At 33.6% G+C, this 21,772-nt stretch overlaps 4 protein-coding genes and 1 non-coding gene across 11 annotated transcripts; 1 reads left to right on the top strand and 4 right to left on the bottom strand.

The window, feature by feature from the left end:
- Positions 1-82: 82 nt before the first annotated feature.
- Positions 83-3,563, bottom strand: LOC144478502 (galectin-8). 3 transcript variants are annotated; one of them, XM_078196454.1, is made up of 8 exons: positions 3,178-3,563; positions 2,841-2,915; positions 1,488-1,573; positions 1,215-1,419; positions 937-1,134; positions 766-854; positions 464-658; positions 83-383 (listed from the first exon to the last, which is right to left on the bottom strand). In XM_078196454.1, the coding sequence occupies exons 2-8, from the start codon at positions 2,844-2,846 to the stop codon at positions 233-235; spliced, it is 930 nt and encodes a 309-aa protein (XP_078052580.1). In that variant the 5' UTR covers positions 2,847-2,915; positions 3,178-3,563; the 3' UTR covers positions 83-232. The 3 variants fall into 3 exon arrangements, with proteins under 3 accessions (XP_078052580.1, XP_078052579.1, XP_078052578.1); XM_078196453.1 differs by lacking the exons at positions 2,841-2,915; positions 3,178-3,563 and adding exons at positions 1,840-1,997; positions 2,096-2,517; XM_078196452.1 differs by lacking the exon at positions 2,841-2,915 and having other exon boundaries at positions 3,178-3,560.
- On the bottom strand, positions 1,879-1,951 carry Trnar-ucu (transfer RNA arginine (anticodon UCU)). The gene has a single exon. It is a non-coding gene; the product is annotated as a tRNA-Arg (tRNA).
- A 33-nt stretch (positions 3,564-3,596) lies between the features above and the next one.
- On the bottom strand, positions 3,597-10,092 carry Glyp (glycogen phosphorylase). The gene is made up of 12 exons (XM_078196446.1): positions 9,832-10,092; positions 9,450-9,747; positions 7,353-7,454; positions 6,962-7,276; positions 6,771-6,882; positions 6,524-6,683; positions 6,275-6,434; positions 5,882-6,192; positions 5,695-5,809; positions 5,403-5,585; positions 4,970-5,317; positions 3,597-4,887 (listed from the first exon to the last, which is right to left on the bottom strand). The coding sequence occupies exons 2-12, from the start codon at positions 9,690-9,692 to the stop codon at positions 4,402-4,404; spliced, it is 2,535 nt and encodes an 844-aa protein (XP_078052572.1). The 5' UTR covers positions 9,693-9,747; positions 9,832-10,092; the 3' UTR covers positions 3,597-4,401.
- Positions 10,093-10,466: 374 nt separating this feature from the next.
- On the bottom strand, positions 10,467-15,253 carry LOC144478499 (tonsoku-like protein). 2 transcript variants are annotated; one of them, XM_078196444.1, is made up of 5 exons: positions 14,742-15,253; positions 14,390-14,647; positions 14,146-14,314; positions 13,644-14,059; positions 10,467-13,568 (listed from the first exon to the last, which is right to left on the bottom strand). In XM_078196444.1, exons 1-5 carry the CDS (start codon positions 14,752-14,754, stop codon positions 10,612-10,614), a joined length of 3,813 nt encoding a protein of 1,270 aa, XP_078052570.1. In that variant the 5' UTR covers positions 14,755-15,253; the 3' UTR covers positions 10,467-10,611. The 2 variants fall into 2 exon arrangements, with proteins under 2 accessions (XP_078052570.1, XP_078052571.1); XM_078196445.1 differs by lacking the exon at positions 14,742-15,253 and having other exon boundaries at positions 14,146-14,318; positions 14,390-14,511.
- A 42-nt stretch (positions 15,254-15,295) lies between these two features.
- Positions 15,296-21,467, top strand: LOC144478501 (guanine nucleotide exchange factor for Rab-3A). 4 transcript variants are annotated; one of them, XM_078196449.1, is made up of 9 exons: positions 15,296-15,442; positions 15,601-15,760; positions 17,057-17,372; positions 17,451-17,693; positions 17,773-18,008; positions 18,071-18,454; positions 18,541-18,643; positions 18,725-18,791; positions 18,904-21,467. In XM_078196449.1, the coding sequence occupies exons 3-9, from the start codon at positions 17,142-17,144 to the stop codon at positions 18,981-18,983; spliced, it is 1,344 nt and encodes a 447-aa protein (XP_078052575.1). In that variant the 5' UTR covers positions 15,296-15,442; positions 15,601-15,760; positions 17,057-17,141; the 3' UTR covers positions 18,984-21,467. The 4 variants fall into 4 exon arrangements, with proteins under 4 accessions (XP_078052575.1, XP_078052576.1, XP_078052574.1 ...); XM_078196450.1 differs by lacking the exon at positions 15,601-15,760 and having other exon boundaries at positions 15,309-15,442; XM_078196448.1 differs by lacking the exons at positions 15,296-15,442; positions 15,601-15,760 and adding an exon at positions 15,906-16,311.
- Positions 21,468-21,772: the final 305 nt, after the last annotated feature.

Here is a 21,772-nt window from a genome sequence, read left to right as displayed (position 1 = left end):
AATTGGTCGATCACTTGATCGGATTTTCAATTCTTTTCTCAATTTTTATTATAACATATTTTAATCACATTTGTGTACAAATGTTTGTAATACAGATACATGTATATATATATATATATTATACAAAGCTATGTATGTGAGGTTCCAATTATACAAATTATGCTGCAAAAAGAAAATAAAATAAAAAGTATACCTCCTTCGTATAATTAAGAACAGGTCATAGAATCTTGAATTAAACCATATGCGTTATAGCTAATTCGTGAAGTACAATGTCTCCAGATATTTTGAGAGTGTTGATGAGACTCGGTTCACACCTGTGTTTGAATTCACCGATCATTTTGTCGCCAAGCCATATCGAGTATGCATCGCATTCACAACGAATTCTGTTAAATAAAAGCGAACGGTTAACATTTTAGCAGTATCATACTCTTCGACGAACTCCTATAAAGGTAACGAAACAGACGTTAGCAGAAAATTACGACCGGGCATCCATGATAAATGTCCGTGATGTCTTTCTTCGTGTCCCCATGATCCATTCGACCAACAGTTCATTACGACGTAGGGCGCGTTGCTACCATATAAAAAGCGCGGATTTAAATGCAAAGCAATAATGGGATGAGGATAGATTATTTGTCCTTTCTGAAGATTTACGTAGAATCTGTACAAAATTAAAGTATATTAATAATTTCTTAAAGCAAATAGTTATTGTTGCTAATGTAGATATATACCATTACAAAATATATTTTAATTAAACTGAAAACTTACGAATGAGGAAGAAGTTTTAATCTTCCAGCTATAAATAATCTAGTTCCTATCTTGAATTCATTTCCAAGATCCACGGTAGTTGGTACGCTCTGTATAGATAATAAATAATATGGATGTTAATTTTGTAAGTTTGTAAATTCCGTAGCATGCAATGATAGAAAAAGAACGTACGAGAAGATCGACGAGCGGTTTATCAGCTTTCAAAGTCAAGAAAGTGCTCGACTTGCATATCTTTGAATCAGGATATACGAATAATTCGAGCTGTCGATATCTGGTGTCTTCCAGCGAGCCGATTATTTCGAGGCTCGCTATATCATCTAGAGACATCCTGTAGGAAAACGAACAAAAATGTTCTCCATTTACCGCGATCTATAAAAATAATTCCACCTCTTACATATATGCGCATTTTTAAAGGTCTAGAATGAATCAGATATTAATGAAACGTTTGCCTGAAATTCATTGGCCGTGCAAAATATTAAAATGTGTATATAAGAGTTGCATCGGAATGTTAAATGGCTGGCAGGAGAACACGTTTCCTCCTCCTCCCATGTTCCTTTGTATTTTGTGTTTCGTACAACATATCCTCTGTCCAATCGGGGATTAAAATGCAACGCAACGTTACCTGTTGTTTTGCATAATAAATTTACTGAAAACCTACAATGTTTTACACAGCAATTAATATATACGTATATTGTAATATTTCGATTAAGCCAGATAATCACCTTAATACATTTGGTGGGATATAACCTGTAATTACTATGGCCGACGTCGATTTAAGAGGCTTCAATGGACACGGTTTTGAATCATTCTGGAACAGAATACTTTTTCCTGCATCACCAACGGATATGATACTATCTTTTAGAATATTGATAACTCTTTATTACAATGTTTATAGATGGTTAATATTACTATCATCTAACATTTTCTTCCAACTATAATATAAAATGTTTTTACCATCGAGGACAGAACATTACAAAAAAAAAAAAATGATTTTAATATTTTATAGATGTAAGGAAATAAGATGCACTGATTATTTGATTAAATATTAATAATTACATGAAAAAGAATGCGTACATCGAATCGAAAAGTATTAATTTCGATAGCAAAACGGATCATCCCTTGCGGGGATCGAACCCGCGACCTTTGGATTAGAAGTCCAACGCGCTATCCTCTGCGCCAAAGGGACTACGCGAATCAAACTCTTTCAGAGCACTGATGTTCTAAATGGAAATCTATTGAAGTGATCGTATCCAGATTTTAATTTTTGTATAGACAGAACATGTGGCATACTTTGCAAATGCGAATACTTAAATATATTGGAAATGCGTACATATAAACTAGTCAAAGTTTTGATTCGAATCCTCGACATTAGTCTCCATGAGAACAATTTTTCTTTGGATGCAGCTGTTCATCTTGATTTTAATACGAAACGATCGTTCGTGCACCTGTATTTAAGAAGATGGTAATTGAATGTAAAGATCACTTTAAACGAACGTACAAAATTGATTAAAATAAATGAAATGATCGAGTTTGTAATAGTATAATTACAGAAATGTTGGGATAGCGTGTTCTATGAAATCTTTTATTGTCGTATAACGGACGGACTCTAACCTATAGAGATATTCTCATCTCGGTACATTAATTTCATAGTAGAACTTCCTGTATATTAATTAAAACAAATAAAAAAATCTATATTTTCTATCAGACTTTGACAAATGAAGAAGATAACATTAAAAGGTAACATGCTAGAAAACGTATACAAAAGTCAATTCCATTGCAATCGTCGTGTGCATTTTTTAAGTATAATTTCCATTTCGTTAAAGATGATACGTTTTCTTTAGCGGTTAATATATAGGAACAGTTTTGTCCGAAAGATAAAACATGTTCAAATATAGAAAAGCATGATATCAAATTAGAATGCTGCCTAGTAGTAAAATAAATGGAGCACGTTGGCACGTGTACATATTGTTGAAGTTTATTTTACAACATATTCTTCACCCTACAAACATTTCACAGGTTTTTCCAAGAACATATAATAATGTATGTTTAAACATATATAATAAGATCATACATACATACATATCTTATTGTATATTTGATGCTATTTCGTTCGTTGTAAGCCGATTCATGATTTCGAATATCGAAGGAAACTGTAAGATAATTGTAGAGCTAATGAAACTATTTAATCGTTTAAATAGTTGATGCATGAAATAAATGGATACAGGATGCAAATTTGTCGGTATTCTTATTTCGTTTTGTGATCTAACTAAATTGCTCAATACGTTATATCACGTACATATTTTATCGAGTGAAGAAAGGTTAGAGACAAAAACACCCAATTTTTTGTAAATCTATGTTTGCATTTTCTATGACCTAAGATCTAAAATTCTTCTAACGTCGATCAATACTCACTATGGGTATTGTATCCTCGTCGACAAACGAAAACTCTCGCAGAGCATTTTCCCTTCTTTGCGGAACAATTTCATCATGGTGTGCAGACATACTTTCGGATAATCGTGAACAATGATTAATTCAAACAATATGCTATGCACTTCGAATTCCGACCACATATATGCAGCCTGATTAGAAAATATTTATCTCGTTGAACTTAAGGTGTGGTTTGCTAGACAAATGCAATATAAGTACTACCTTTGTGTCAACAATTATCTTAGTAACTTTTAGTATAATATTGCAAATTAAAAGTTAATGATAATAATTTAGTTTCTTGTGGAGACCGTTCTCTTTCTGGACCCCACTTCAGAGTATATTTTCTTAACAGGTTTATACGTATGTATTATATATATATATGTATAATAAAAAAACCATTAGAGTGTTTTTCATAAAATTTAATTTTAAAATTTCTAAAAAGCATTTTTAGAGTATTAATACAATCTCATACAACATAAACATTATTAAATATATAATTAAATATTGTTATTAATATCATAATGAAGGGTTTATAGTTCTATGATAAATACCTTAATTTTGTTTTGTTATTGTAATCTTTTTAGTGATATCTGACTTAGTTAACAATGAGTAAATTCTTTGTTCTTTGTATAACATTGTAATGGATACTTTATTTACAAGTAAAAAAGTGTGAAAAAAATAGCCTTTGAAGTTATTATCAAGAATTTCTATCGACTAGACTGCTTTTATCTTTATCTTCTTAGGAAATGATGTTGAGTTTCTGTATTAAAATATATATTGTTAGCTAGAATGTAGGAACATGAGAAGTGTTTTCACATCGTATTAATTTTCTTCTCCTCTTGATGATCAGTCGATGATTATTAATAGTAACATTTTTCAACAAATTTCAGGCAGTAGATGCTTCTTTAAGGAAGTGTGAATAATTTACGATCGCTTGTTGGCAAAACTACATATAAATACAATAAATCATTTTTTAAAAAATAAATTCTTCCTATTAGATGTTCCTCTGTTTACTATTCATCTTGTGACGAGGCCAATTCATTTGCTGCTTTATTTGTAAAATCATTTTACAAAATTACTCACGCTTTCTCAAGAATAATACGTTCAGCTATTTAAAAAAAAAAGAACAGAACAAAAAATAAAAAAAAAACGACTGTCAGTCGTGAGCGTAATAAGCGAAAACGTACGTAAGCCAAAAAAAATGATAATTTAAATATCTCGTGGTTCATGAGGCGCGGGAAGTCGTTGCCAGGTGGGCTCGACTCCCCAAATTTCACGAGCGTATTCAGCGATTGTACGATCCGAAGAGAATTTTCCAGACGAAGCAATATTATGAATCGCCATTTCTACCCATTTCTTTTCATCTAGATAAATTTTGCTAATGCGATCTTGCGTTTTAATGTAGCTTTCGTAATCGGCAAACAGATAGAATCTGTCCCAGTTGAGTAGGACATTGGAGATGTCCTTAAATTCATCTGGATTATTGGGGCTAAAGAAGCCACCCTGGATTTGATCAATACATTGTTTCAATTCAGGGATTCTATTATAATAATCATAGGCATTATATCCTTTCCTCTGCAATTCTTCTACTTCTTCGACTGTCATGCCAAAGATGAATATATTTTCATTGCCCATTTCCTCAGCCATTTCGACGTTGGCACCATCCAACGTACCAACTGTAAGTGCTCCATTTAACTGTAATTTCAAATATAACATTTCAAACGTTTAAAAATCAATGTTGACAAAGAAATAGTTCGATGAATAAATTATCGTTTACCATGAATTTCATATTTCCCGTGCCGGATGCCTCGGTACCAGCAGTTGAAATTTGTTCACTTAAATCTGCAGCCGGAATTATCTTTTCCGCCAAAGTGACTCGATAATTTTCCAGGTAGATTAACTTCAATTTGTCACCAACGATTGGATCGTTGTTTATGACATTGCCCACGCTGCATATCAATTTTATAATTTTTTTCGCCAAATGATAACCCGGCGCTGCTTTTCCTCCGATCATGACGGTACGCGGAACAAATGGCGCGGACGGATCCTTCTTTATTCTATTGTAGAGCGTAATCACATGCAAGCAATTCAACAATTGCCTCTTGTACTCGTGTATTCGTTTCACCTGTGTTTAATTTGTATAATACAGTATTATTATTTATTCATAGCGTGAACATTCATTCTAATACATTCTCAAGTAAACCATGTACCTGAATATCGTAGATAGAATCGGGATTCACTGCAACACCGTAGTCCTCTTTAAGTAATTGTGCTACTTTCAGCTTATTCTCTTGTTTGACTTTAATAACGCTGCGTTGGAAGACTGGATCTTTAGCCCATTGTTTAAGCTGTGCCAACTGTTCCAGATGCACCGTCCATTCATCCCCAATTTTCTAAAAATACATAAATAAAAAAATAAATTGTATTACGATTTATGGATTGATTATTGATTGAAAATAAAAAATGATAAGCGTTATATTAAATTATACATTGTATGCTTACTTCTTCGATGATGTCAGAAAGATTCGGATTACACAAAAGGAGCCACCTTCTTGGCGTAATACCGTTCGTCTTATTCTGGAACTTCTCCGGCGTCATTTCGTAGAAATCTTTAAAACTAGAACAACGAATGAGTTACAGACGTTCTTAAAATTACGAATAAAGCAGTTCAAAGCATAGAAAAACTTACACGCTCGCTTTCAGAATTTCTGAATGTAACGCCGCTACACCATTAATCGCGTGACTACCAACGATAGATAAATGTGCCATGTTAACTCTTTTCTCGCCCTCTTCCTCGATTAACGACATGCGACGAAGGCGATCCATATCATTTGGAAACTTGGCGGTAACATTTTGCAAGTGTAGGAAATTGATATGATAAATTATTTGCAAATGCCGAGGCAAAATACTTTCCAACATGCTTGTTGGCCACCTTTCAAGGGCCTCCGGAAGCACTGTATGATTGGTGTAGGCACAAGTCCTGGTTGTGATGTCCCAAGCCTTTTTATCGAAACAAGCGGTTATAATGGCTCAGTAAATTTTATGTGAAACATATTATGATAAAACATTGTAATAAAGTGACCTTTTCCCATGGAAGACCTTCGACATCAATAAGAATCCTCATTAGCTCGGGTATGGCCAAAGAAGGATGGGTGTCGTTGAGTTGGATAGCGACTTTATCGGGGAACAAATCAAAATCTGTTCGGTGATGTTCCTTTGAGCCAAATTTACTAGCTTTGTATCTATAAGTATATAATCAATGTTTTATATAGAATTACCATAATTTTACACAAAGATATAAAGGGGCAGTTACAAACGAACATATGTATACCTGCGTATGATGTCTTGTAAAGTCGCGGCCACCATGAAATACTCCTGTTTCAGACGCAATTCTTTTCCCTCGAAGAAGTTATCATTAGGATATAATACTCTAGAAATGTTCTCTGCCAAATTACGATCAATTACAGCTTGGATATAATCACCATTATTGACTGAAAATAATATTGAACATTTTTATTACATCATTCCTAAACATTTTAAATTTTAGTTTTAAGCATTGACTAATAAAGCATGCTTACAAAATTGAAGATTGAATTCAACTGGAGATTTAGCAGACCACAGTCTAAGAGTATTTACTACATTATTTTTATATCCTGGAACTGGATTATCATAGGGCATGGCAAATACAACCTGCAAACAAATACATAATACACATGTATATATTGAAAATAAATTACTGTATTGCTTTATTTATTTATGTAGTCTTTACCTGTGTATTCACCCACTTCTTCCCCTCAGGGGTATCAATAACTTGTCCATAAAAGTTAACAGGAAGCATAAACTCAGGTCTCGCCTTTTCCCATGGGTTACCATATCTTAACCAATCGTCTGGTTCCTCTACCTGTTCTCCATTTTTAATTTTTTGAGCAAATATTCCATATTCATATCGAATACCATATCCATAGGCTGCTAAGCCCAATGTAGCCATGCTGTCAAGGAAACAAGCAGCGAGCCTTCCCAAACCACCGTTTCCTAGACCAGCATCTTCCTCGAGTTCTTCCAATTCTTCAATATTCAAACCCATCTATATCGTGAACAATGAAAAACAATTAGTATCGATCTGTATTTGATGATTTATCTTCTAAATATTTCATACCAACCTGATACATAGCCTCATCGCAAGCACCTTGAATACCCAAGTTGATCATGGTGTTTTGAAGGGTTCTTCCCATATAATATTCCAAGGAGAGATAATAAACCCTCTAAAACAAAACATATTATCTTATTAAAAAAAAAATTAAATGTTGTCTGCAATGTAATCTTATCTTGTTCAAAAAAAAAACTCAAATGTTTAATTTAATGGGATGCTCTAATTATAAACAGCATGAAAAAACAAATAAGAAGACATTGAACTATGATTCATCCAATTAAAAATTCCTCAGCTTGTATCGTGAATTATGACTCACGGCTGTTTCGGTATATTAAATTAGACTTTTCGTTTTTGGTGGATCCCGTCACAGAATTAATATAAATCTTATCTTAGACGCTTCGATCGTCCTATGAATAAAAATAAATTGGAACTCGTTTTCGAAATGAGAACTGACGTCAGATGACGCGCAAAGAATTCATTTTTTATTACGGTTTTATATTCGTGTCCATTCGGGTTCGTAATTTACGCGTACAGCACTGCGTACGATTTCGGATTATAAAAGATATCGAATACTTTGAACGGTGAAATGCATATATAAAAAATGCAGAAGATCATATACGTATGGAATTTCAGACTGTTTACTAATATAATACAATAACAAACGTTTTCAAAATAATACGGGACTTGATCCAAATATGTAATGCAGCAGCGAACATAGCATACGTGCTTCTCGGCTTTTAATAGGACCGCATCACGTGACTTACGTTCTAACAGTTGAAATATAGCATTAAAAATTGAATAATCTTCGAAATAAAAAGTATTATATATATATCTAATTACACTTATATCTTGAAGAAATTTATTTAATAGAAGCAATCCTCGATCATTTGTTCATCTCCTTTACCCGCTCTATCCCCCTCTAGCTCTCGTCCACCATCGCAGATTATCTACCTCCATCCACTTATCTATTTAACTTGTCTTTTATTGTCGTTATTTTCCAAATGGTAATAAGAGCAAGTTCATTTGATTTTATTTTCCTTTTAATTTTGACCATTTAACTTTTCACATTCTTCAACTTTATTTTTAACTTTATTGTCCGTCTCTAGTTTTCCCGGAAACTTCCCTGCTTATTCGATTCGATCGTTGATAGCTGTATGTTCGCAATACGAAAAACACGTTATTATTGTAACGTTAATTAACACGACCTCGTAAATAGTTGATAAACAATTATTAATAAGCGATCGATGTAATTGGAATGGTTTCAAGAATAAAATCTTATCGCGAGCATGGCATTGGTAAAAGAATGGGGAAACTGTTTGGCTTGAGACCTCGGGGTGAGCCGATGGTAAGGCCAAACGAAAATAGCCACTGCAACGTGTTGCATATCTATTTCAAAGGTTCATCGCGATATAGACCATTATTCTTGCATAAATAGTATTATACGCATATTCGTACACGTCACTTCGAATCGTTGCGAAAATTATACGTACGCTCGCGGTTCAAGTTTAATCCTTTATTTCTTCGATCATGGAGAATAATCTTGTCTAACAAACGTTATCATCCTTATAAAGAAGTCTTAATAATTTCAAAAAATGTTGCCGAAACGTTCAAAGGTGAAGGTCATTGATAATCGCTGCTGTTCGTTAATTTAATTATCGCGTTTGTTACAAATTTATTCCGTAAAATTTAACCGCGCTTCTATTAGCAATAGCGCGGAAAGTCATTGACCGGCAGTTATTACATGCACATATCGTTATCAACAGGCAACATAACGTAACCGAGAGAATTGAAATATCGACGGAGAATAATATCCGTAATATTATACAAATACTTCGTTTCAAATACATTTACGTGTATCTATAATCCTCTATTATATCGTGCTGTTCTACATACAAAAATCTAAGGCAAGGAAATCATATTTTCCGTTGATACACAATTATAATATTGTATGTCAAACACAAGAAATTAATTTGCAGACATAGTAATAAACTATAACCATAGAACGATACTTTTACAGTATTTTACGGAGAATGTATTTGTAGTTTTATAATAATGTGAAATAAATAAGGTAAATCGTGGAAGAGAGTACTCTCATAAACAAACATACCTTCGGGTCCTTCTCGTAGTAGTATTGCTGAGTACGTATCCATCTAGACACTAAGTTGTCCTTGACGCTATGTGCCAAAGCAAAGAAGTAATCTCTGCTTGTTGCCACATTACGATCTTTCACCAGCGTGTAATGCAAATGTCGATTGAAGGTTTTCTTAAAATTTCCAACGTTCTCGACGTCAACGATGCCTCGTACGGAAATCTGCTTCCTTTTCTCATGATCTACATCTGAAGCAAACATCTCGGTTTCGTTGTGTAGTGTGTTGCGACTCGAGAGTTTTCAACTCGGTGTTTATCTGCAATTTTATACTCTCTTGTACTTGTCTACGCTATTACGCGAGATTAAAATAATCGAGTGGTGACACTTTGATTGATCTTACTTTCGCCGTCGCGATTTTACAACTTCCCTACTGAAAAGTTTGTTATTACACAAATTATTACGATGAAACAATACGATTTTCGGTGCGGTTCTTCGCGGGCAGTGACTCGACAAGCAAGATCTATTGCCTGCGTCGTCGATTTTCAGTGTACTTAGGCACAAAACTTGACCGGTACTTTGCAATACATCCGTCGAAGCCGGTGCCGTGAAAGGACAACACACGTATGCTGCCCAGAGACGAATAACACTCGCATCTTTCGCAAGTTTGAGGCGGTCACCTTGCGTTAAGGTCGCGCAAGCGCGCAGCACACACGCGACACATGTAACACTAATTTCGCCTCACGTGATTTTCGGTGTAACTACCGACCGGATTTGGAGATTTAATACTTTTTTAAACGCACCGCTCGCACCATCTACATTCTATTCTCTGAAACTCACGAAGGGAAGGAATCTTCTTATCCTTGTAACAAAAACTACGAAAAAATCGCGATGTAATTTCATACCTCGTAGAGAGATTTGTTGACATCGAATAATGTTACAGAAAACAATATGCTAATTATATGTGCAATATTGAACTAGAGAAACTTCGCAAACGATTCGTTACGGCGTTTTCGAAATATTAAATAAATCATATAGTCATTGTATAAATATAAAATTTTATTAAAGTCTAGTTTGTCAAAGAATGGAAATCTATATAAAATATAAAATATTTTTCATTATAAAAATACTTAACACTACGATAAAACTTTATACAAATTTGTACATAGAAAAATATTGATCTTCAATTCGCAAGTTTCTGATTAACGGGTTTAAAAATTACAAGATTATGAGGCAATATCTTCATAATTGCCTTTCCTCGCCATAAATGAAGCCAGTATTCGCACACGTTCGATAACATGCTCACAATAACTGAACAAATTTCCGGACTCTTGATGTATCCTGCCGGATCAGGATATTCGACAATAGTTTTGCAACCACTAACATCGATATGTCTTAATGTAGGGGTATACTTTAATAATAAATTCAGAGATTGCACTCCTATTTCTCTATTTCCTCTCAGTATCAATTTAGAAAGATTCGACGCTTGCGTCAATATTTTTTTTACATCTGTATCCGATAAATGGCAAGCAGCAAGCTCCAAATATTCCAAATTTGTTAATGAGAAATCTGTTGCATTGAATATGCTTTTAACTAAACTATGTCTGCTTGATGATGTAGTAAATGACAAATTTAAATTAAGCAACTGTCTTTGTAAGACGGTACTGGGTTCATCTTCGGTGAAGTTATTCCAAGATATATCCAAATTCACCAAATTATTGTTGTTCAAAAGGAAGCAAGAGCTAGATAAGAGACAGTGTCGTAAATTTAAAGTACGAAGTTGCAGTAAAGGAGCGAGCAGTTTTAAAAGTATTTCATGACTTTCCGACCCAAGCGGATTGTAACTGAGATCCAATAACTTAAGTTGTGGAGGCAATTTCTTTAATTTATTTAAACACGTTGCATTTATATTGCAACCTTGCAAATGCAATTCTTGCAAGCCCGACAATTTAAGAATGCAATCGTTCAAGACTTCAGCTATATCCTGTAATTCTCCGTTCGATAAATCGAGAATTTGAACATTCTTTTCATATACCAATGTCTTCAATACAGATACGAGTTCCTGTCTGCTCATATCTTCTTGTTTCAATCTCAATATAAACGTATTCTCGCAGGACTTTAAACATTTTAATATGACCTCGCGTACTTTTATGTTATAAGTACCACAAATGGTCCCGTATCGTTCAACTATAGGCGGAGTTTCCAAGTCAACTATTTCGCATTTGAAATTTTTCACTATATCCCCTTCGTTCAAAATAGTGAATACATTATTGGAGTTTATCGCAATACCGTTCATAGTTTTCAAATGGAACTTCGCTTTACAGCCAGTATCATTATGAAACAATCTTTCGATGTCAATCAATATATCATCCACTGAGGGTTGTACTGCAGTCGACAGTTCTACCTGAGTTTGGAATGTTTTCTCGTCTACAGAAATATTTAAAATAATTGATTTTATTAAAACGTTAGCTTCTTTAGAGACCAGATTGGTGGAAGGTAAATCTGTAGGCGAAGGACTTCGAGAAATGTTTTCCTTTGTGAATCCAGCCGACAACAGACACAATTGCTGCCTTCTCTTCTGAGGTTTACTATAATTCAGAGACTGCGCTACTACAGTATCGCAACTGTCAGTACTTTTATCTTCAATTAATTCAATTTCGTTCTCATTTGATATAAAGTCTTGATCCTTCGTTTTTTGCCTTTTTGAATTTTTGTCATGATTAATATCACCGCTGCTTGACTTTCTTTTCATTGTACTAAAATTATCATCAGAATATTTCTTTTGCCAAAAGCTTTCATTAATATCGTCTTCCAACCAATTATCTAAAAGAACTTCTTCGCTGTTCAAAAGCGGATTTACAATACGTTTAGTATTAGTTAAAGATGTCCCGATTGGATCGCTTCGGTGCTTTAAGTTAGCTATAGTTCTTTTGTAGTCTTCTCCTGCCGAAATCTTTTCTGTATTATCCCGTTCATTGTTAGTGGACTTTCTAGAATTACGCGGTGATTTATTTGACAGGCTCGAATCTTTTTTGGTGCTTGTTGGAAGCATAGCGGACAAGATCTTATGAATTTCATTATAATCTGCCTGTTCTTCTGGAGATAAGTAATCAACGCGATCCCTCCAGTTTTCTAAACAATCCAATACCGTGTCACCTTCGTTCGTTTTAAGCTCTATGTTTGCCCCATGCTCTATTAAAAGTTTCATCATACAGACATTACCACAAGATGCTGCGTCGTGAAGAGGCGTAACCCCCTGACACATAATACTTCCAGGATCATTCACGTCTGCACCATGTTGTAACAATAATTTTGCAACTTCTACGTGACCGTGATTAGCAGCCTCGTGGAGAGGAGTCCAACCAAAATGATCTCGAACATTTGTTGAATGACCAGCTTCCAGTAATTTCTCTACGTTTTCGATGTTTCCATTGATACAGGCTACATGAAGCTGTGTCTCACCCTTTTCGTTTCGTTTTATAACCATTGATTTTTTCCTGGTTCGTTTTCTACTAATTTTGTTCTCTTCCTTGGCTCTCAATTCAGTTTCTACATCCGATAAATCTTCCAAACAAATATTCGCTCCGATATCATTTCCCTCCGATTCATTTTCACTATCTGTATCAACGGATAATTCTTTCAGAGTATCTAACTTTTCTCGAAGCGCCTTCACCTCTTCTACACTTCCATAGTCTATTAAATAATTTAAACGTTCTTTTAAAACGGCCGTTTCCAAGGAAACATCGTTACAAAGTTTTGCGTTCTTCAAAGCTAAGTTATACGTATCTTGAATTTTTTCGTCCGTTGCTTCAGTCGCTATCAATAAATCTGCTAAAAATAAGGCTGATCTAGAAATTTCACGAGGATCTGTGCAGAACTGCAACTCCTTATATGCAAATTCTAACGCTTCGTTATATTGTCCTATATCCTTCAGAGTCTGTGCTAAGCTCAAATAAGCTGCTCCCGTGCGATCGCTTTTGATGTCTTCCGCGCATTTAAGCATTTCTCTGTAGTAACCAATTGCTTTCTCAAAACAATTTGCTGCAACCGATGCATCCCCGAGTATTTCGTAATGTTTTAACTTTTCACTTGTACTTTTTTCTGTGCTTAAAGCTTGTTCTGCTGAATGTAAAGTTGCCACTGCAAATTGAAATTGTTATTACAAAGCATGTTAAATTAACTATATTTCTAAAATATTTTTTTATAAGTGTATACCTATTCTAAGATTCTTTTCTACTTGTTGCTTCGTGTTTTTAGGTAAATTCTCCATAATATAAAGAGAGACCAGTATCTTTCGCGATTCATACCATCTTTCTATTCTCAAAAGTAATTCGGCTTGAAAAAGTTGTGCCTCTGCTTTCAGAAGCATGTTGTCGACATCAGCGGCTCTTTCAAAGTGTCGTAACGCTGATTCGTAATCATGTTTACGTTCGTAAATTCCACCCAGAGCAATTTGTGTTCTATGGAAATCTTCTTGTAAGCTGTGAGTTTCGCATAATCCTGCTGCTTTTTCCATGAGATCCACAGCTTGAGAATGTTCTTTCTGAGCTTCTAGCACTAAACCCAGATTTAAAAGTAATCGTGCCCTCATAGTCATTAGTTCCTTTAATTCTATATTCGAATCTCCTAATCTAAATAATTGATCAATAAAGTAAAAGTATTCCTTAGATAAAGAATCAATATTATGTACTATGTACGCATAAAAAGACAAATATACTCATTGCACAGTCGTATACTCTTCATGTATGCTTTCCTCGCATTAGATAGAATCTCTGGCTTTTTCTCAGACTTTTCGACCAAACTTTCACCCCAGCAAAAATATGTTCTACCCAACGTGGCATAAGCTCTTTGCTCCTCTAATAAACTGTTCATTTCCTTGGCTCCTTCTACCTAAGACAAAATTGTTATTACTTTCGTTGTCTGCATAACTTTGCGAATTAATGGTCATTAAAAAAACAAACCCAGATAAAAATTTTGATGTTTCAATGCTTCCTCGTAGGCCCCAAGATTCGCCTGTATTTCTCCAATCATTCTGTGAGCCACGGCAACATTCAATTTGTCATTTATGACGTTACAAACCTCGTACTGTTCTGTGTACTCCTGTAAGGCTTCTTCATACTTTCCTGTTTCAAAATATAGATCTCCAAGCTCTTTTACAACTACGGCCAATTGTTTAAGATTGCCGTCTCGTTTCACACGTTTCTTTCTTTTAATTAATCCTGTCGAGGCGTAAAATTAATATAGAATTTAATAAATGAAACCATTTAATCACAACATAAATGCGATATAATAATACTGAATATAAGTACTTACTTTCTATATCCATTGTGTAGATTGTTTAAAAACATACGAATCTCGGTAGATAATACAGTGTTCTTGTCACGTAGAAACAAAGGAGGAATGCAAATGGAAAATTACTTTCGAAAAATATCAAACGCTATAGCGTATTTACATATAACGGTAAAGAAGAAAACATAAATTGCTATGGATGGAGAAACGAAACAAGGTTGGTTAAATTGTTAGCGTTCTAAATAAATATCGTCTGCTGAGATGAAAGAATAAGATATATTTTACGTATACGGAAGTTTTCGCGATTGTCACGGTATATAATAAAAATTTCATGCAAAACGTTGGGACGCCTGTGTGACCGAAATAACGTGTATAACGGAACCGTGAGAAAATAATTACATTGTAAATTTCTATGACACTGACTACGAATTGGAATCACTTTAATCCAATTAGAACGAAGCGAATCACACGAGTTCCAACACAGTTTCTGTCAGTAAAATTCCTCACGCGTGCACAGGTACTATTGAGTTTCGTGAGTGTACATTTCGTAGAAAATATTCGGGAACTTTGGTGACTGAATAAACTACGGAACATATGCGAAAGACTGTGCGTGTTGCACGGTACACTATTATTCGACAGCATCTGAACGGCGGCGCTTGAAAGCAAGTTGTAAAACCAAGTTCTCGATGAAATTTTAAAATGAATATTCAACACTCGAACACTTCGTATGTACATACTCAATTAAGTATTTCTTATGCATGTGTTATCAAAGCCTATATATAGCAAAGTGATCAGATAAAGCTTCGTACAATTTTCTATTAAAAGAAATCGAAGTCGAGTCCGCATCTATTTCGTAAAATCTTAAAACCGATTGTTTTTTCAGGAATAAAAATTGTAGAAACGAAACAACAAATCACCGCATTACAAAGTATAGAAATATCATTTAATTCTCTGAATCTACAGGAATCGCTTACTAACTGTTTCTTTACTAACGGTGATCATTTGGACATGTAGCAATATTAAACTATTCTTGTATACTAACGGTGATTATATTGTAAAACATTTCTATCTCTTAACAACTTTGAATGAGCGAAATTACTAAAATTTGATTATTCCGACATGTATGCGTGCACATATAATTAATCACGTATTCGTACGATATAAATTGGATTTTAAATCAATATAATGTTTCATGATTCACAAAAAAAAAAGAAAACAATTCTTTAACAAAAGAGCTAAAATGAACGAAATTCTTCGCGTAATACGAGACGAGCGTAAACTCCAATCGCTTCGTAATCTACGGAGCTTAAGTACGAGCTGGTACGAGGTAGTACGAGTGTTGTACAGTAGGTAACCTGTGGCGCTTGAAAGTTCATTCATTCCGTGCGACTAGGACTGGTGGTTCAGTTTCAGTCAGGTTGCGGCTCACTAAAAGGGTGATGGCTGCTGCGTGCCGTGGAAGAGTGACACGAAGTTGACATATTGCGCGAAAACTGTATCGGACGTCTTACTCGTCTCTTTCGCTTGAATATCTTTTAATGATCTTCGTCAAATCCACTAATGGCAGGAGAGTTGCGTAAAGAGAAGTTTACGGGTAAGCTGGCACGTTAAATACTGTTCAGTTTAGAATCACACCAACCACGGATCGATACGCGGATTCTCTTGATGCTGAATTCTTTTCACGGAGCGCGCGGATGCTGACTTATTTTTTTCTCATCTTGCCGCGTGAAAAATATGATTCCTCTTGTTTCAAGTATCAAATAAACGCTCGCTTTCGCAAGCTTCAAAGAATACTTGATAAAATTATCCCTTCCACAGTTGTAATTACAGAGATAAATTGCTATTAATTAAGGCACTCCGTTAGCAGAAGCTGTACTCCCTTTGTCGAGCATTCTACGATTATGATAAATCGGAAGCGCATTGTTGTAATAATTAAACTAATTATCGTGGTATTATTATATTAACTATTATTTTTCATGTTCGTATTTAAGTTATTAAACAAATATAATAACAATCTATTATTATGAAGAAACTGGGAATTCGTCTTTAGATTGCAATGCAAATGCTTATAGTATTAATTCAGTCACTTTATGAAACGAGCAACAAAATTGTGCATTTTGTAATTTCTGTTTTTAGATTCAGAGATCGTACATATATGATACATTTCTACGCGTATACCAAACCTATTCATACATATACGCGTGTGATATTGTGCAATAAGTTTCTGTTTATTTTAAGATTAGTCTCTAATTATTGAATGTTGTTGGAATGTCAAGTTTTAGCAATTTACTCTATTTTAAAGCAGTGGGATACCTCTTTTTAATGATTATTACATTCAGTTCTAGTTCAACCAACGCTGCTCTTTCAGTCAAGTACCAAGGAAAGCTCCACAATGTCCTATTGCGATATTAAAATTCATCAACGATGGAAGAAAGAAAACTCTCAAAATCCTGTGACATTCTGGCAAGATTGAACGAGAATGAACAGAAACTGTTTGAAAATCAAAATCACAACAAGAAATCATCTCCTATTACATTCGACGAAGTGGATGCAGACATTTTAGCGAATAATAAAGATCACATCAATGATTCATCCAAAATCAATTGCTGTAATAATATCCCTTTAAAGCTATCATTACCTTCTAAAGATATACAGGTAAGCTTTTATTCCGATTAATATAGACGCATAATTATTTTATGTTAATTAAAATAGTGACTGCTTTCTCGACTTAAGAATTCAGAAAGCGAGGAGAGACCATGTTCTATGAAACAGAACAATCAGCCACCTTCGCCGACCACTCTACAGTGGGGAAGGGCTATAGCCGAAGTAAAGGAACAAGCTGTAGCAAAATTACAAGATGAACTTAAGAGAGCCCATGAGGAGTTAAAATTGAAAGATGAGGAAGTTACTAGACTTTCAAGAATTAAGCAGGATGTCGAAGCTGAATTGGAAGAACTCACTGCCAGCCTTTTTCAAGTAAAAAAATTAATAAAATTGTAAAAATAATATAAAACGTATGTTATCAAATGTAACCGAATATTCTCGTGTGGAATAGGAAGCGCACAACATGGTTAGAGAAGCGAATGTTCGCCAAGCCACTGCGGAACGTCTATTGGAAGAAAGTCGTATGAAAGCTGAAGTTCTGGCTGCCGAAGTCGCAGCTCTGAAAACACTAGTATTGACTTCAACGCCAGCGAAACCAAACTTCCATTTACATCCCCAAATCGACACGAAAAGTCGTTTAAATATTGAAGATGGTCAACAAGGTCTTTTTGCAAGAAAACATCGAAGGTACAATTACCGTAAAAGCGATCTATAAACACATTGGCTATTTTAGACGTTTCTCTTCTTAGATCGCCGTCACATTTCAATTTAAAATACGGACGAGAGAATTCTCCACCGGACTCTCCATTGAGAGAACAAAGACCGTCGCTACCAACTGATCGAGAATCTCTGGAAAGAGATTGGAAGAAAGATTCAGAAAAGGATAGAGACAAAGAATGCAAAGATTTTGGTTTAGAAGTGGATCCAAGAATACACACGGAGTTTCTTAAATGGAAAGCTAATCCGTGTGTAGACAAAGGTGACCCTTTTGTTGGTAGAATTTTTAAAGAAGACATCGATCTTTGTCTTGATTTTCCTAATAAGGAGCTGGGTATAAGAGTTAGACAAGCCGTTCTTGATGGTATTATATTTATCGAGGCTATAAGTGACAAAACTAAATTTACTTTTCGAAAGTGAGTCATATATTTAGTTGCAGAAACACGGCATTAAAGAGAATTTAAGTTATGTTGAAAAACAATATATATTCTATCGTTTTCAGAAAATGTATATTACTGGAGGCACCGCGACAATGTTATTATCGCATGAGACTTGGGGATCAAGAAAATCAGTGGTACAGCATATCACAAATTTGTCGCAATCGAGTGAGTTTAAACATTTTATAAAGTCATTTATAGTCTAAAGAATATGAAAATTCACGAAAGTCCTTTCTTTTTTTTGTATAGATTATAGCAGTCTGCGATTTCTTGAATTATTTACGTTATGTTGAACGTGGCCTTGTCAAAAGCTCAGGTAAATCATAGATTTAAATTTAACTTACGATATATAGTAAATTCTAAATATAGAATTAATAAATTAGAGAAATTTATTTTCAAATGATTTTCATATTATATATTTGTTGCAGTTCATGATGTTTATTGGGAAATTATACGATTGCGAAAGGAAATGGCGTTTGCACGTTTAGGTCTCGAATTATCGTCTTAGCATTCTCCACGGAGGACTCGTTCTAGTCTCAAGTGTAACAAATTGAGCCATGGATCTGTTATTATTCGTTTACATCTATCGACAGTAGATTGTTAAAAATTTTAAACGTTCCAACTAGTCTCGATCTTTTTTTAACGCATGATCGAGAATTTATAGAGTAAGTGTTGAAATTTTAATGTATAAAAGCTCTTAATTCTTCTATTATAGCGTGAAACGCTACCACCTTATTTAAGAATGTTTATATTGATCGATTGAAAAATTTTATTTGAGATTATATTTTCTAAAATGTCGAGTACTATTTGTATCCTCGAAGTGAAAGACTCATTTAACTATATAAACTTAGTTACATGATGTATTATTTATTGACGGACATAAGTACGTTCTGATCTGTTTTAAGGTGCAATGAGATATTTGTAAGATATTGGGGGAACACGGTGCCTTTTGACTTTTCACTTATTGATAACAACATGAGTATCTCTTCATTTGAATTTCATAATTAACAATGCTTTTTTCGCATAATATAGAAGACTTCCGTTAACATTTTAATCTATTATCAACTCTTGTATCTCTTGTTCTTCTTAAATCATACAGTGACAACAAGTAATAAAGCTCGTTGCTTTTACTTATGTGAGAAAGAAGAGGTATAGTCTGAAAAGCATTAGGTATAAGCTTCCTTCTAAGTTCAAAGTAACATTAGATTGTTGTACGCAATGTAAATGAGTATTCGAACATCGACGGTGACAGGTTGTTTATATAATTTGCGCATTTGTTATATTTTCAGAGTCAGAATCATATGTCTTCATAATGTGAATACCTTTGCAAGAGATTGCTCATTTAACTAAAGATGCGTTGTCAAGTATATTGATAACACCTTATATGACTACCTTAATACTTTCATAAAATATGAGCTCCTCAGGTTTTGGCTAATCAAACGAAAAATGCCATACATAAATCATTTATTAAAAATAAAAAAAAAATGAAATGCCTATGCCACGCAAAGGTGTTGTACTTTATATATACTAGTTGACATTGCATTAAATAATTTAAATGTTATTTTCTAACCCTAATTTAAGAATAAACGATATTATATAAATATATATATATTCATTATAGCAATCTAAAATTGTATTTCGAACAATCATGTTTGGTGTAACTGGCATACAAATCAGTGCATAACTTCCGCGCAAAGTAATTCTGAACCATGAGTACTATCCAAAGGTACATAGTCCTCCATTGTAGCGAAAGTTGTATTATATCCAATCTAAAAAAGAAGTGTTCTTTTTTTATGAAGCAAACATTAACTAGTACCTGGTAACTAGCACACATATAAATGTATACTGTTGACAATTTCATAAAACATTAGATACGTCATATAATTAATATATGACTGAAGGTGATATAAAATGTTTCCAAATATTAACATTTAATGTGTGGTACGCTAGAAATGTCTTTCTAATAGAAAGTTGCAGCTAAAGAAATGACAATTTGATTATATATTTGTCTTTTTTTGATTAATCTTATTTTGTTCAATATATTTTTCTTATCACTCGAAACTCATGACAAAGACTATTTATTATATTACGTGTAAACAAATATTACATATGAAACTGTCTCGATTTTCTAAAATAATGAATTTATTCATAATATAGTGCTTCCAATTATTAGACGAATTCTTTCTCTTTAAAATGTATAATTGTTTCTTTATGTACGTAAGAATATTTTCTTGCTTGAATATTAATGGTGCTTTATAATAATTGTTAAGAAAATATCTATAAAAATATTTACAAGTATAAAACTTTTAGTCTAATTTTACGTAATATTTAGTTTTTGAATATTCAAATTTTGTAAATTAAATAATTATTACAATTATATGACTAAAACATATTTTGACTTTGAATAATTTTTTTTTGCAAAGCTCGTGAATCTCGAAAACAAATAGTAAAAGATAATATAAATTACTCTTTTCGATGCAAAAGGTAATTGTAATATATACAGATGATACGGGTCTCAACGACGAAGGTCAAGTTTTTAAAAACATTACGATTTCACTGTTATTATTGAGGAAGGTCTTGACAATTATGTCAAATACATTCGGTGCGCGTTTTCACTATACAATAGAAAACAAAAATGTACGATGTTAAACAGTCAATTAGAAATATTTCAATAGTAATCGTTCAAACTGTTCAAAGTTGCCAAAGATTGCTTCCGTATAATTATTGCGCCGAAAAAAAAACTGATTTGTTAGATGTAGTTTAATGCAATAGCGTAAGATTATTTTACCGTGTAACGGTGAAAGATCGTGTTCGCATAATTAATAGTAATTCCCAACGAATATGTACTGTCCTTATGCAGCAAAACTTTTTGTGCATTCTCTACGAACCGAAACATATAACTTTTTAGTTACTAGTATACTATAAGCACTGTAACCGTAAATATTTTTTGATTTTTATTTATCAAATAAATTTGAATACAGTCTAAACGAGATTCTATTATTATATTCTGTGAACACTTCCATAATAATTATATTGCTCATTGAAACTAATAAAATTCATTCAACGTTCGTAGTAATATCTATACTTCGCAAAATAGAATTGTCAATTTTTGTCGTATAATTTTGCTTATCAATATTGCAATTTTATACGTTTTCTGTACGTATTGAACGCAAATAATAGATATTGTTTTTTATCGAATAAAAATTGTTTATTCAACTCTTGAAACTGTTACACCAGACCTAATAAACACTGGTATCTGATAAAATTTATCACGTACTATAGTAATATTTGCAACGT

The sequence above is a fragment of the Augochlora pura genome, chromosome 2 (assembly GCF_028453695.1).
Source record: "Augochlora pura isolate Apur16 chromosome 2, APUR_v2.2.1, whole genome shotgun sequence".
NCBI lineage: Eukaryota > Metazoa > Arthropoda > Insecta > Hymenoptera > Halictidae > Augochlora > Augochlora pura.
The sequence above is the reverse complement of the archived record's forward strand: the minus strand, read 5'-3'. Positions and strand labels throughout refer to the sequence as shown.